At 40.0% G+C, this 14813-nt stretch overlaps 1 protein-coding gene across 4 annotated transcripts in view; it reads right to left on the bottom strand.

Moving 5' to 3' along the window:
• The window catches only part of LOC144601461 (ubiquitin thioesterase ZRANB1), a 69782-nt gene that overhangs the window by 40394 nt on the left and 14575 nt on the right, over window positions 1-14813 (bottom strand). For all 4 annotated transcript variants that reach the window (XM_078413600.1, XM_078413601.1, XM_078413599.1 and 1 more), the window contains exon 3: window positions 10049-10236. In XM_078413600.1, coding sequence (XP_078269726.1) covers window positions 10049-10236 — 188 coding nt within the window. The remainder of the gene's footprint in view (window positions 1-10048; window positions 10237-14813) is intronic.

Below are 14813 nucleotides of genomic sequence, written 5' to 3'. Positions count from 1 at the left end.
ACTTTGTGTCTAAACAGTTCAGGCTTAAAACAATTGTAACCTCCTCACCTCAGCCTCCTCGCCGAAGACTCGCACTTTTTTCACAGGGCACTTCCCTCACTGGGCTGCACCCGGACAGGGCTGCCCCCTTTTGCAAGTCTTGCTTATATCACCAATTAAATTGCCTGATTGTCCAATTTACCAGACTTCTCACTTAAATGATCAACCAATCCACGTATTCTCTTCTGACTGATTACACTGTAATTCCCACTCACTTACAGCCAATGGTCGTCCTCTCTCCAACTTCCCGACCTTTACAGACTGATTAACAGTGCCCTATTGGCGCTCTTTTTAAACTGCCGTTTCTACCACTATTAGCAGGTACTTACTTTCAGCCAATGGTCGTCCTCTCTCCAACTTACCGACCTTTACAGATTAATATCACTACCTTGTATTCTGCTGTAGTTTGGACACGATAGAGTTAATGCAATGCTTACGTAGGGGCTGGGCGGAGCCAGAGTACGGGCAGTTGGGTACGTGCGGGCATAGTGGGTGAGCTGGGAGGTGCTGACAGAGGGTCAGCTAGAAGCTCCGCCAAAAGATTTATCAGCCATGATGCAATCGCCTGTAAGTTTTATTAACTAGAAGATTAATACAAACGGTGTCGAAGTTATATCTGGCAATTCATAACGATCGCATAGACTGTGGTAAGATATGGAATTTTACCTAGCAATTAATAACCAGTCGATGACAAGAGATATGCCAATATGTTTATTGCACCTTCAAATAAAGAAGACTAACTATTAAACATCTGGGAAGATCTCTGTTATTAGTTGTTCGAGTTATCACGCTTATCGCTGACCCGGTCTATGCAAGTGGCAGCTTGGGAGCTAATTGAGAGACGAGAAGCTGGCCGCTACATCACGTAAAATTCCTTCTTAGCTGAAGCGATCAGCTTGAATCCACTCCTTCGGAAAGTTCAGAGAACTTGCCTTCACTAGAGACGAAATGTGAGGTCTTATCTGAACTGGAGTGATTCATCGTGAAATCTGCCTAAGCTGGAACGATTTATTGGAATTGACTTTTTGGAAAGTTCAGAAAGCTTGTCTTCGCAGAAGGCGAAGGCTACGAGAGCTTCCTGACCAGTGAGAGATTTATTGCCAAAAGCAGATGCGTTATATCTGTCTCTAATAATTATTGAAGAGAATTAGCTCTTGAAAACTGACTGTGGGAAAAATCTGCAGAAATCGTAGTCCGCTTTAAATTGTTTTTACTGTATGGGAAAACAAAGGCTGTTTTCGAACCATCAAGAGCTTGGAATGCGGACAGCGTAGCAACGACCTTGGGAGTCCCTGGTACCCAGTCTTGTTAAAAAAATATTCAGGTGATAAGGAGAAAGAAAGCACATCTGGCTTATGTTACAAACTTCAGAATGTCTGAAATTAAATCCGATGTTCAGTCACAGGGTGGCGATAGTGGAACAAGGCCTAAAGTGACCAAAAGGGTCAGTAAGCTTACTCAGATTGGCAAGCACATGGCTTATGAAAACAATGAGAAGCTGAAGAAACATAAATATAAGATGGCTGGGAAGATCATAGAAAGCATCAAAGAGCTAATAAAATTAGGAAAGAGGTCAGAGGTGGAGCTCAATCTGAATCAACTTAACGACCTCAAAGACGAAATCAACAGCATCTATGAAGCATTGAGAGAGCTACAGTTAGCACCAGAAGACCAGGATGCGCAAGATAAATGGATGCAGCAGGTGGTCGAACATTTAGATGGATTTATCCAAGATGTTGTTGAATGGCTAAGCAAAGAAGGTCATGAGGCCGTACCCTCCAATATTGAGGGCGCCTTATCCGAGGGTGGCGATGACGCAGACTCCATCAAACCTGAAGATAGTGCTTCAAATATTTCAGCCTCTAAGGTGAGCATTAAATCTCGTGCATCTTCAACACTTTCTGTTCGTAAGGAGGCTGAGGTGGAACTGGCTGTTCTTGCTGAACAAGCTGCGTTCATGGCACAGAAGCACGAGATTGAGAAGCTAGAGGGCCAAATGGAAGAAGAACAGAAGAAAAAGCAAATGAAAGATGAAAAAGAACGGAAGAGAAGACAACAGAAAGAAGAACAACAACTGAGAGAAGAGGAAGAACAGAAGAGAAGACAATTAGATTACAAGAAGAGGAGTGATCAATTGAAAAGAAAGAAAGAACGATTGGAGCTGGAGTCTAAAATGGCAGCAGCCAAGACAAAACTAAATGTACTTAGCGCTCCAAGATCAAGAAGCAGCTCGATGATATCCGATAGGATGAGTTCTTATTCAGGACGAGAAGCTGTCCTAAGACAGATGCCAGTTGGACGGGAACCACCCAGGACTGAATCCTGGCCTGAATTGGAGCCGCAGGTTGTTAGACCAAAGCAAACAACTTGGAGACCATTGGTAAAAGCTAGTGGTACGGCACACTTTACACCTCATCCTCATCAAGGAAGGAAGACAGGATTTCATGAACCGAGGGTCGAGCAGGGACATGCTCACACTAAATCCCCGGAACGTCATGATGGAGACCAACGTTATTTATGTGATCTATTACGGAAGCAAAGTTTAGCGACCGAACTTCTGGCTAAACAAAATCTTTCTTCTACCCTGCCGGTAAGACATTCCCGTGTATGATGGTGATCCATTGCAATATCAACCTTTTATCAAGGCATTTGAGAGAGGAGTAGAAAGGAAGACGGACGATGAAAGTGATCGTTATCATTTTCTGGAACAACATACGAGAGGACTAGCCAGAGAATTAGTTCGTAGCTGTCAACATTTGCATCCCGACCAGAGCTATAAGGAGGCAAGAAGATTGCTTGATGAACATTTTGGCCACGAGCAGAAGATTGCCGCTGCATATATATCCAAAGCATCGGCCTGCCCAATTATTAAGCCAGGTGATATAAAGGCTTTACAAGCGTTCTCATTATTCCTCAAAGGTTGTTTTATAGCAATGCAGCAGCTTGAATACATGGATGAAATGAACGTTCATTCCAATATGTTGATCATTCTTCGAAAGCTGCCTTACAAGCTCAGAGAAGGTTGGAGAGTTCGGTCATATGAAATTCTAAAATACGAGAAACGTTCGCCTACATTTCCGGACTTGGAAAACTTCATAAAGGTAGAAGTGGAAATACTGATGCATCCACTTTTTGGGAACATTGATGAAGCCAAAACACCAGCACCTGCAAAAAACCCTACCTTTGGTAAGTCAAGAGAGACGCCGAGGACGAAGAAAAAAAGTTTTGCTATGGCAGCCGAACCCATGGAAAAGCAGGCCCAAGGGAACCTGACAACTAAAGGAGAGAAAGCTGACTCACCTATCGGCAAGCAGCAAGATCCTTGTCTGTTCTGCAAAATGAGGGGTCACACTGGAGAAGTGTTGGCAGATCAAAAAGAAGGAACTAAAGGAGAGAAGAGAATTTGTTAAAGAGAACAGAATTTGTTTTGGATGTTTGAAAGAAGGTCATATGAGCAGAAATTGCAAGAATCGTTTGACTTGTGCTGTATGCAAAGACAACCATCCTGAGATACTTCATTTTGAACAGAAGGACAAAGAAGGGAAACCTGAGCAACCAACCAAGGACCAAGCGAGCCAGAGTGACGCCACTCCTCTTTCTCCGATGTGTGGACATATCGGGGCCGGTGAAGAAACTTGCATCTTCTCGATCGTACCAGTGCAAGTGAAGAGCTACAATGGGAGCACGGTGTTGCAAACGTACGCTTTCTTGGATGGTGGAAGTTCAGTTACTTTCTGCACCGAAAGCCTGGTAAGAAGGCTGAAGGTCTCAGGACAAAGGAATAAGTTTACCCTGCATACCATGAATCAAGAGAAGTCTATAACCAGTTGTGTTATTCTTGGTTTGGAAATATCTGGTTGGACAGCAATAATTTTGTTCAACTACCAGACATGCTTACCAGTACGACCATTCCTGTTTCACGGTTAAGCATTCCTAGACAGGAAGACCTGGAGCAATGGCCTTATTTGAAGAATATCAAGATAACTGAAATAGACTCTGGTATTGACTTACTCATTGGAGCTAATGCTTCCAAGGTATTGGAACCTTGGGAAGTGGTCCACAGCAAAGAGGATGGACCATTCGCCACGAAAACCTTGTTGGGATGGGTTATTTGTGGTCTAAATACAGAGGACCATGACATCGTCAAAGGCTTTCCTACAGCGGTTGTTAATCGAATATCCGTTGTTAATCTGGAAGAACTTCTGGTCAAACAATATAACCATGACTTCAATGAAGAAACCAGCAAGGACAAGGAAGAAATGTCGAGGGAAGAGGTAAAGTTCATGGATATTATGAATTGTTCGGCAAGGATGACAGATGGACATTATTGTCTGGACTTACCTTTCAAGCAGGAGAATACCAGCATGCCTAACAATCGGTGCATTGCAGAACAGCGTATCCAGAGCTTGAAACGCAAGTTTAATAAGGACGAAAAGTTTTGCAGTGAATACACATCTTTCCTCACGGAAATTATCAATAGTAATTATGCTGAAAGGGTACCAATGGACCAGCTGAACCGTAATGATGGGAAACTCTGGTACATCACTCATCACGGGGTGTATCACTCGAAGAAAGGAACCTTAAGAGTGGTCTTTGACTGTGCGGCAGTCTTTAAACGGACATCACTTAACTGCCAGCTGCTACAAGGTCCAGACCTAACTAATTCACTCATTGGAGTTCTCATCAGATTCAGGCAAGAGCCGGTTGCTTTGATGGCGGATATCAAAGCAATGTTTCATCAGGTCAAGGTATCAGAAAAACATGTTGACTATCTGCGATTTCTGTGGTGGCCCGACGGTGATGTGCAGCAAGATCTTGTGGAATACCGCATGAAGGTACATCTTTTCGGCGCCGTGTCGTCACCAAGTTGTGCAAACTTTGCATTGAGAAAGATTGCTGAGGACAACGGAGCACACTTTTCGGAAGAGGTGGTAGACACGGTGAAGAACAACTTCTATGTGGATGACTGTTTGAAGTCCATGCCTTCGGAACTAGAAACAGTCCGGATGGTAAAAGACCTGACTGACATCTGCCAAATGGGAGGATTTACGCTATCGAAGTGGATCAGTAATAGCCGTGCTGTACTAGCATCCATTCCTCAAGCAAGTAGGGCTAAAGAGATCAAGGAGTTGGACTTGGACCAGGACAATCTGCCGATGGAGAGAGCACTAGGATTGTACTGGTGCGTGGAAACCGATAGGTTCAAGTTCAAAGTTACTCTGCCTGCTAAGTTGATTATGCAAGAACTCTGCAAGGAGAAGCTTGGTTGGGATGACGATATACCCCAAACTTTCCATCAGAAGTGGACAGGATGGCTGACGGATCTTGACAAGATGGCGGAGTTTGAGGTGGACTGGTGCATGAAGCCTACCGACTTTGGTCAAATCAGAAATATACAGCTACACCACTTCTCAGATGCAAGTGAAAGTGGTTATGGCACTGTTTTATATCTGAGACTGGAAAGCCACAGTAGGAAAGTGCATGTTGCATTTGTAATGGGTAAGGCCAGAGTGGCACCATTGAAACAGATGACGATTCCCAGAATGGAACTTACAGCTGCCGTCTTAGCTGTTAAAGTCAATGAAATGCTGAAAAAAGAATTACAGCTTCAGCTAGACAAATCGGTTTTCTGGACTGATAGCACAACAGTGCTTAAATACATCAACAACAAAAACAAACGCTTTCAGACGTTTGTAGCCAACAAAATCGCTGTTGTGAGGGATGTTACTGACGTATCGCAATGGAGAAATGTTAGTACGAAAGAATATCCCGCAGATGAAGCCGGAGGACTAACGACAGACCGCTTCTTAAACTGGAAAAGAAGGAGACTGAAAACTCCTGGCTGATGGGCAAAATATTGGAGACCTTACCGGACGCACGTGGGCACGTGCGCACCGTTCGGCTGCAGACCAAGAACAATATCTTGGAAAGACCGATAACCAAGATATGTCTGCTACTGGAAGCTGATACTGGACTTAACATGGACTGATAATTTTGCTGATTAACTACTGTAATAGATTAGATGCCAATGTATAGTGCATGCTTGGATTATGTATGGAGTTTTTTTTGTGGCTCCTCCTCTTTTTTTGTATTGGTAATTGTTGCGCTATACACTTATAACAATTAGGGGCCGGTGTGTAGGAGCCATTTTGCAGTTATTAGTTATTTTTGCTTATTAATATCACTACCTTGTATTCTGCTGTAGTTTGGACACTATAGAGTTAATGCAATGCTTACGTAGGGGCTGGGCGGAGCCAGAGTACGGGCAGTTGGGTACGTGCGGGCATAGTGGGTGAGCTGGGAGGTGCTGACAGAGGGTCAGCTAGAAGCTCCGCCGAAAGATTTATCAGCCATGATGTAATCGCCTGTAAGTTTTATTAACCAGAAGATTAATACAAACTGTGTCGAAGTTATATCTGGCAATTCATAACGATCGCATAGACTGTGGTAAGATATGGAATTTTACCTAGCAATTAATAACCAGTCGATGACAAGAGATATGCCAATATGTTTATTGCACCTTCAAATAAAGAAGACCAACTATTAAACGTCTGGGAGGATCTCTGTTATTAGTTGTTCGAGTTATTACGCTTATTGCTGACCCGGTCTATGCAAGTGGCAGCTTGGGAGCTAATTGAGATAGATGAGAAGCTGGCCGCTACAGGGGGAAATATTTTAAAAATTCTTAACTCTGCAGGTCAGGCACTAGAATGATTTGATTTTACAATGTCTACTTTAGAAAGTCCGCAAACAACGTACTCAAATCAACTTTGGCAAGTTCCTATTTAATAATGTCAAAGTTGGTCTTGCCCCAATTTCAAATGTCAACGTGTGTACCAGCCCTGTCCATATCCATTCCTATTTTAAAGCTCACGGAACTGTCATTGCTGGTCCCAAAGTGTCACTTACACTTTTCAGTAACTTGCCCTGCACAATTCCATAAAACTAGCTCAAGCTTTGCCCTCTCCCTCTGGGATCCTCTACATATTGCCCGAGGAAAAATGTCTGAACACACATGACAAATTCCACCTCATCCGGGCCCTTGTGACCACGACAGCCTCAGTCCATATTAGTAAAATGAAAATCCCGCACTATGATAACTGCATTGGTCTTGCAGCTGCCTGCTATTTCCTGACATATTTGTTCCTCCAATTCACATTGACTATTTGGAGCCTGACAGTACAATCCCAACAAGCTGATCAACCATTTTTTTTTTCTCAGCTCCATCCATGTAGCCTCAATGGACAATCCTTCAACAAGGTCATCTCAGACAACTGCAGTGAAGTTGATTGATAAAGCAACTCCCCCTTTTTCCCCCCCTCCCATTTCTATCTTGCCTGTAGCATCTGTACCCTGGAACATTCAGCTGCCATTTTATGTCCCTCTCTTAGCCAGGTTTCCGTAATGGCTATAACATCCCAGCCATACGTACAGATCCACAGCCAGAGTTCATCCACCTTAGTTGTCAGGCCTCATGCACCAAAATAAACATAATTTAAACAAACCCTGTCCTTCCCTGCCATGCTCCTGCCAGTCTTGTCTACTGAATTTACCATCATTGATTTCTGTATCGACTTGCAGCCTCTCACCTGTAACACGACTGCATTACGACCCATCACCCTCCCAATTAAGTTTAACCGTCCTAAAGAGCACATGCAAACCCTCTGGCCTGGATATTGATCCTCCTCCGATTCAGGTGCAACCAGTCCCTCTTGTCCAGGTCATCTCTGCATCCCTGCACTAACTCCTCAGCTAAGTACTCATCTGCCTCATTAGCACATGGCACTGGAAGCAAACCAGAAATTACTACCCTCTAGGTCCTGCTCTTTAATGTTTTGCCTAACCCCATATATTCATTCTGCAAGACCTCAGCCCATGTCCTACCCATGTCATTTATGCCAATGTGCACAACAACTTCTGGGTGCTCACCCTCTCATTTGAGCATGTTCTGCAGCCACTCTGAAACTTCCTGGACCCTGGCACCAGGTTTCATCACCATCCTGGAGTCCCATTTGTGGCCATAGAATCCCCAATCACAGTCTGACTTCAACCTTTCCTGCTGTGCCTCAAGAGCCGGGTCTGGTGCCACAGACCAGGCTGCTGCTGTTCTCCCCTGAACAGTCATCCCCTCCCCCCCCCCCCACCCCGGCAAAAAAAACAGTATCCAGAACAGTCCAAACACATTTCTGGGGAGAATGGCTGCTGTGGATTTGTGTATTCTGCCGACTCCCTTTTCCTTTCCTGATGGCCATCCATCTACTTTCTGTTTGCATCTTGGGCATAACCACTTCACTCCCATAACAACTCCCATCTACAATATTCTCATTCTCCCGGATGATCCCAATATCATCCATCTTAGCTCCAGCTCCCTCGCACAGTCAGGACTTGCAGCTAGACACACTTCCTACAGGTACAGTCCTCAAGGACATTGGTAGCATTCCTGATCTCTTACATCCTGCAGGAGGAGCATACCAATATCCAAACTGCCATCCAAGCTGCATTTAAACTAAAGAGAAACTGGTGAAAACAAAGACCTTGCCTCATCTTACCTTTTACCTCCTTTCAGCCTCTTCACGGTAGCCCACTCACCTTCAAACACAGCACCTCACCCCAACAACCACTTCCAAAACATCTACTCCGCCTAAACTAGTCTTCATTTCATATCCAGTTGGAGCAATCACACCCAGAAACGAGTGGTCCAGGTTTTATTTAAACTCCTGCTCTGCTGGGAAGCTGGAACGTCTGAAGGTGGAGCAGTCACCTGGACCAGATGGACTACCCCACAGGGTTCTGAAAGAGGCGGCTTTAGAGATTATGGAGGCATTAGTGGTGATCTTTCAAGAATCACTAGAGTCAGGAGTGGTTCCAGAGTATTGCAAAATCGCAAATTTTACCCAACTTTTCAAGAAGGGAAGGATGCAAAAGAGGAGATACTATAGCCAGTGAGACTGACTTCAGTGGTTGGTAACTTTTGAGTCCATTGTAAAGGATGAGGTTTCTGAGACAGAAGCACATGAGAAATAGGCCACGGTCAGCATGGTTTTGTGAAGGGGAGATCTTGCCTGACGAATCTGTTGGAATTCTTTGAGGAAGTTAATAGCAAGATGGATAAAGTAGTTAGTCGGATGTTGTATAACTGGATTTTCAGAAGGCCTTTGATAAGGTGCCACAAGTGAGGCTGCTATAGAAGATGAGAGCCCATGGGATTAGAGGAAATATATCAGCATGGATATAAGGTTGGCTGAATAGTAGAAGGCAAAGAGTGGGAACAAAGAGGACTTTTTCTGGTTGGCTGCTGGTAACTAGTGGTGTTCCGCAGGGGTCGGTGCTGCGGCAGCCACTCTTCATGTTGTGTATCACTGATTTGGATGAGGGAATTGGTTTAGTGACCAAGTTTGCGGATGATGCGAAGATAGGTGGAGGGGCAGGTAGTGCAGAGAAAGCAGGGACTCTGCAGAAGGAACTGGACAGGGTGGGAGAGTGGGCCAAGAAGTGGCAGATGGAGACAGCAACCGTTTCTTCTGGGATCCATAAAAGAGTAATTGTTTTGCAGTCAAGTTCCTAACTAACTCAGGGCTTTCGTTCATGTATGGAAATTTCACTTGTGTCTAACAGATATTTTGTTTTAAAACATAAAACAACATTATGTTAGTATAATAGTGCTACCTAAAAAATATTTTAATAAGTCCTGGTTTACATATGCTCATGTGATTTTCACGGGTGTACTCTGTGCAAATCTAGCCATTCACGAAGCAAAATATTTTTTGTTGATAAAGACTCCAGCCTCATTTACATATGAAAACCTGAAAAAGTATTTGTTTATGTTGAAGAATGCCATTTGTATTTATACTACTAGCTTCTATTTATAGCTTACAAATTTCTTTTCATTCACTAGACTAGGTTTAACCTGTAACTCGCTTGACATTAACTCAATTTTGCCAACAGAAATGTGAGGGGTGATGGGCAAGTGAATAGTTAAAAGGAGGAAAAGTTCTATTAGTTAACTTACCTCAGTCAACAATATTGCCAACATGTCCTGCCTCTGAAAACGGATAGCAAGGTGTACAAGCGTGTAACCTACATCAAAAGCAGAAGGACGATTTAGCAGGCGCACTTCATCCGACACAAGCTGACGAGCAATGTCACTTCCAGATGTCTTGTAAGCTTCCACTGCAGCCAGATCTCCTTCTACAACTCCTGCAGAATAGAATGCATACTCAAATTAAGTAAGCTATTCAAATATCACTACATACCAATTTATCAATATATGATACAGAATTTGGAAATCAGGATTCAGGTATTTGAAGACCGCAATGACTAAAAATCTTTCAAATACAAACACTTGCACTCAAGGACAACTTTGTGTTACTTTATGGGACCTACAGATTGTTTAATAAAAGACATTTCAACTCTTAATACTGGTAGCAGAACAACATGTGTGTGAGAAGATACAAGGAATGGCTGATGCTGGCTTATACTTGAGTGAATTTTGCACAGCAAATCAGATTATTTTATTAAACACTAGGGGAGCTTGAAAGAGGGGAATAAATGAGGATTCCTTGACAGTGGAAAAAGCTTACCCCAGCACAAATAATAAGATATGTGAAGGCAAATTCAATATGAATACCTGTGAATGGGAAACATACATCCCACAGATAATTAAAAACGCAGGCAAAATATTGAAATACATAATAAAATTGCAGCTCTCAAATATAAGTTAAATTATATTCTCTCAGCTCATATTTTAAGGCTTTTTCAATATACTAAACAAAAACATTTTGAATTTGGAGATAAACCACAGAAATTGCTAGCACGTCAACTCCGTAAATTAGAAGATGATTCTACAATTCATAAAATTAGATCAGAAAACGGAGATTTGCTTAAATTACCTAAGGATATTAATCAGAGATTTTTGCAATTTTATCAGTCATTATATTCATCAAAAATAACAGATAGCTCTGCGCAGATGCAAAACTTTTTGCAGGAATGTAACCTTCCTGGTTTGAATGTGAGTGATAGAAATTCACTAGGCGCAGAAATAACTATGAAAGACGTTGAAGAGACCATTAAATCCATGAAAAATGGGAAGACTCCTGGCCCTGATGACTTAAATAATGAATTTTATAAAATTTTTAGTGATTTGATCTCTCCACGTTTGCAAACTGTATATAGTCACGCCTTTAAACAACAGAGATTACCGCAAACTCTGACTGAATCAACAATAATCCTCATTCCTAAAAAAGATAAGGATTCTGAAGACCCTGGTTCGTATAGGGCGATAGCTCTTTTAAATACTGATCAGAAGATATTAGCGAAAATCTTAGCTCATAGATTAAGTCTAGTTATAGATAAATTGATACACCCCGATCAATCAGGCTTTATAGCCAAACGATATTCATTTTTCAATTTGAGACGCTTGTTCAATATAATATATTCAAATAGACTATTAAATGAAGATTTAGCAATCATCTCGCTAGATGCTGAAAAAGCATTTGATCAAGTAGAATGGCCCTATCTTTTTTCAGTGATGGAAAATTTTCAATTAGGTGAAAATTTTTGTTCATGGGTGAAACTTTTATATACATCCCCAACAGCTAGAATATTAACTAATCAAATGCTGTCATCCAAATTTCATTTATCTAGGGGTTGTAGACAAGGATGTCCACTATCACCGCTTCTATTTGCCCTTATTATAGAACCACTTGCTGAGAGTATTAGATCAAATTCAGATATTCACGGCTATAACACTAAACATACAACCAATAAAATTTCTTTATATGCGGATGATGTATTAATATACATTACAAAGCCAGAAATTAGCATTCCAAATTTATTAAATCTCATAACTCAATTTGGTTCATTTTCAGGTTATAGAATTAACTGGTACAAAAGTGAAATTATGCCAATCATGGAGCATAATCCGGCCATACCAACAATTTCCTTTTAAAATTGCCTATGAAAAGATTAAATATCTTGGAATTTACGTGACTAGGAAATATACCTCTTTATTTAAATTAAATTTTCCTCCTTTACTCACTAAATTACACAGAAATATCCAATTTTGGAAAACACTTCTTACATCATTAGTTGGTCGTAGTAATGCTATAAAGATGATCTTTCTCCCACAGTTACTATACTTATTTCAAGCAATTCCGATCTATCTTCCAAAAAAGTATTTTTTTAAAAATTGATTCAATTGTTACTAATTTTATTTGGGACTACAAGACTCATAGAATAAATAAAAGACATCTATGTAAGTCTAAAACTAATGGAGGAATTGCCTTACCTAACTTCTTATTTTATTATTGGGCGGTTAATATTAAAAATATAACCTGCTGGTTGGATGATTCTGATCAACAACCGGATTGGTTAAAGATGGAGAAAGAGGATTGTTTACCATTTGATATTGGTGCGATCCTCTTAGCTCCAATAAATTTAAATAAAAAAACATATGGAGGTAATCCCATTATACACAGTGTTATCTGTACCTGGAAACAATTAAATCTTACGTTAAATTGAGTAAATTATCTGTTTTCCTTCCTATTGCGAATAACCCTTCTTTTAAACCGTCTGTCTTAGATAGAGGATTTGCTCAATGGAAAAGTTATGGAATTAAAAGGGTGGGAGATCTTTATCATAAGGGAACTTTTCTTTCTTTTCAGGATTTACAGCAGAAGTATGGATTACATGTTAAGAATTATTTTAGATATTTACAACTTAGAGATTATGTAAAATTACACATGCAAGAATATAAGTTTAGAGGTCCAGAAACACTTGATGTATGCCTGAATCGACATTATAATTCAAATAAATTAATATCCTTTATTTATAATACTCTCCTAGACACTGACATTCCGTCATCAGAATCTTATAGACGAGCATGGGAGGACAAATTGAATCAACTCATAATGCAAGATATATGGGATGAAAGTTTACAACATATACACCAATGTTCATTAAATACTAGACATTCCTTAATACAATTTAAAATAATACATAGATTACATTATTCGAATACGAAATTAAATAGGATTTTTCCTAGTATCTCTCCTATTTGTGATAAATGTCAATTTCAAGAAGCTAATTTAACTCATATTTTTGTAACTTGTATAAAAATGCAAAACTTCTGGTTGGAGATTTTTTAAATAGTTTCTAAAGTTATTAACAAGCAATTGGATATGGATCCAAAATTAATTATATTTGGATTATCAGAACAAACTACAAACTTTACAACAAGTCAGGTACATTTTCTTGATTACAGTCTAATAACTGCAAAAAAATTAATACTTAAATTTTGGAAAAAACCAATAACCCCCACAATTAAAAAGTGGACTACGGAAATGACAGAGACCCTGCATTTGGAAAAAATAAGATTTGCCTTAATTGACAAACCTGTTCTTTTTTAAAATATGGTCTTCATTTATTGAGTTTTTAGAAAAGTAAATGGGTTTGGCACAGGACTAAAATAAAAAATTTAAATTAAAAGTTGAAACTTGAGTTAGGGGTTGGATGTACAACTGTGGTTATTGTCTCCCGGATCTACTCCCTTTAATTTTTATAGTTATATATATATTATTTTTTTAATCCTCTTATTCTCTCTTCCCAATAGTTTATAGTTTTTTTTTTTTTTTTTCCTTTCTTCTTTATTTTTTTATTTTCTCCCTTTAAAAATTTAAAAATTGAAGCTATGTAAGAACTCTGTAACAAATGTGTCTTTTATTTCTATTTGTACATATGCTTTTCAAAAATTAAAATAATAAAAAATAAAAAAATAAAATATTTAAACCTCCACAATGACGGCATATTTTTCAGCAAGGTTTTATCAGCTGGTAAAATTGAATTTTATGTTTCATAACAGACAATTTAGGAAAAAAGGCAGTTTGATTTTATTTCAACAAACACACTCCACCGTAATAAGGAAAAGTAACCAAGCATCAGCTTTATTTATTTCTGTTCCAAGAACCTCAAAAGGATAAAGCTGTAGTAATTTTAACCAATTCATCTTAGAAAGCTTATAAACAATCAATTGCTCAATTTAAAATTTGAGTTCATTAGGTTTTACGTGGCTTGAAAAAGGTTATAATTTGGAACACAACAGACTGCAGTTGCTGGAATCTAAAGCAAAAAAACTACAGGAAATAGTCAACGAATCAAGCAGTATCTGTGGAAGTGAAGTATTTGGCGATGTGTTGAGTCAAGATATCGCATCAGGACTGACAGTGGAGAGGGTAGATAACTGGTATATAGAGTCAAAAGGGAGGGGGTGAAATAGGGGACCAATAAATGATAGGTGGATAGGCGAGGGATAATGGGTAGCTAAGATGGCATTGGGGACAGAAGTTAAGTAGATAAATTTAAAATTTTAAATTAAATTATAAATAGCATTTTAGAAACTCGTATTGCATTGGCTAATGAGTAAGCTCATTGAATCACTTAAGAAATTATACCGAAAAATACTTTTATTGGGAAAGGATGCATGCTGACAATACTGAACAGTAATTGCTTCAAATAGGCCATTAGTGTGGGGCCTTATTCTGGAAGGGAGGAGGCCAAGGACAGAGAAGGTCAGTACAGAAATGGGAGAGTGTTAAAATGGCGAGCAGGACTTGACAGGCAGAGTGCAATGTATGGCTAGGAATGAGACAATAGATGTTTTGAACCAGATGCAAGAGTAGAAACATGCAGCCAAAGATGCAAAACAAGATGCTTGTGCAAAAACACAAGATGCTATAATAACAGGAATAAATTTCCAGTAGGTATTCAGGATTATTCTA

This window comes from Rhinoraja longicauda, chromosome 16, assembly GCF_053455715.1.
Source record: "Rhinoraja longicauda isolate Sanriku21f chromosome 16, sRhiLon1.1, whole genome shotgun sequence".
Lineage (NCBI taxonomy): Eukaryota > Metazoa > Chordata > Chondrichthyes > Rajiformes > Arhynchobatidae > Rhinoraja > Rhinoraja longicauda.
This window is presented reverse-complemented; position numbering and strand designations above follow the sequence as displayed.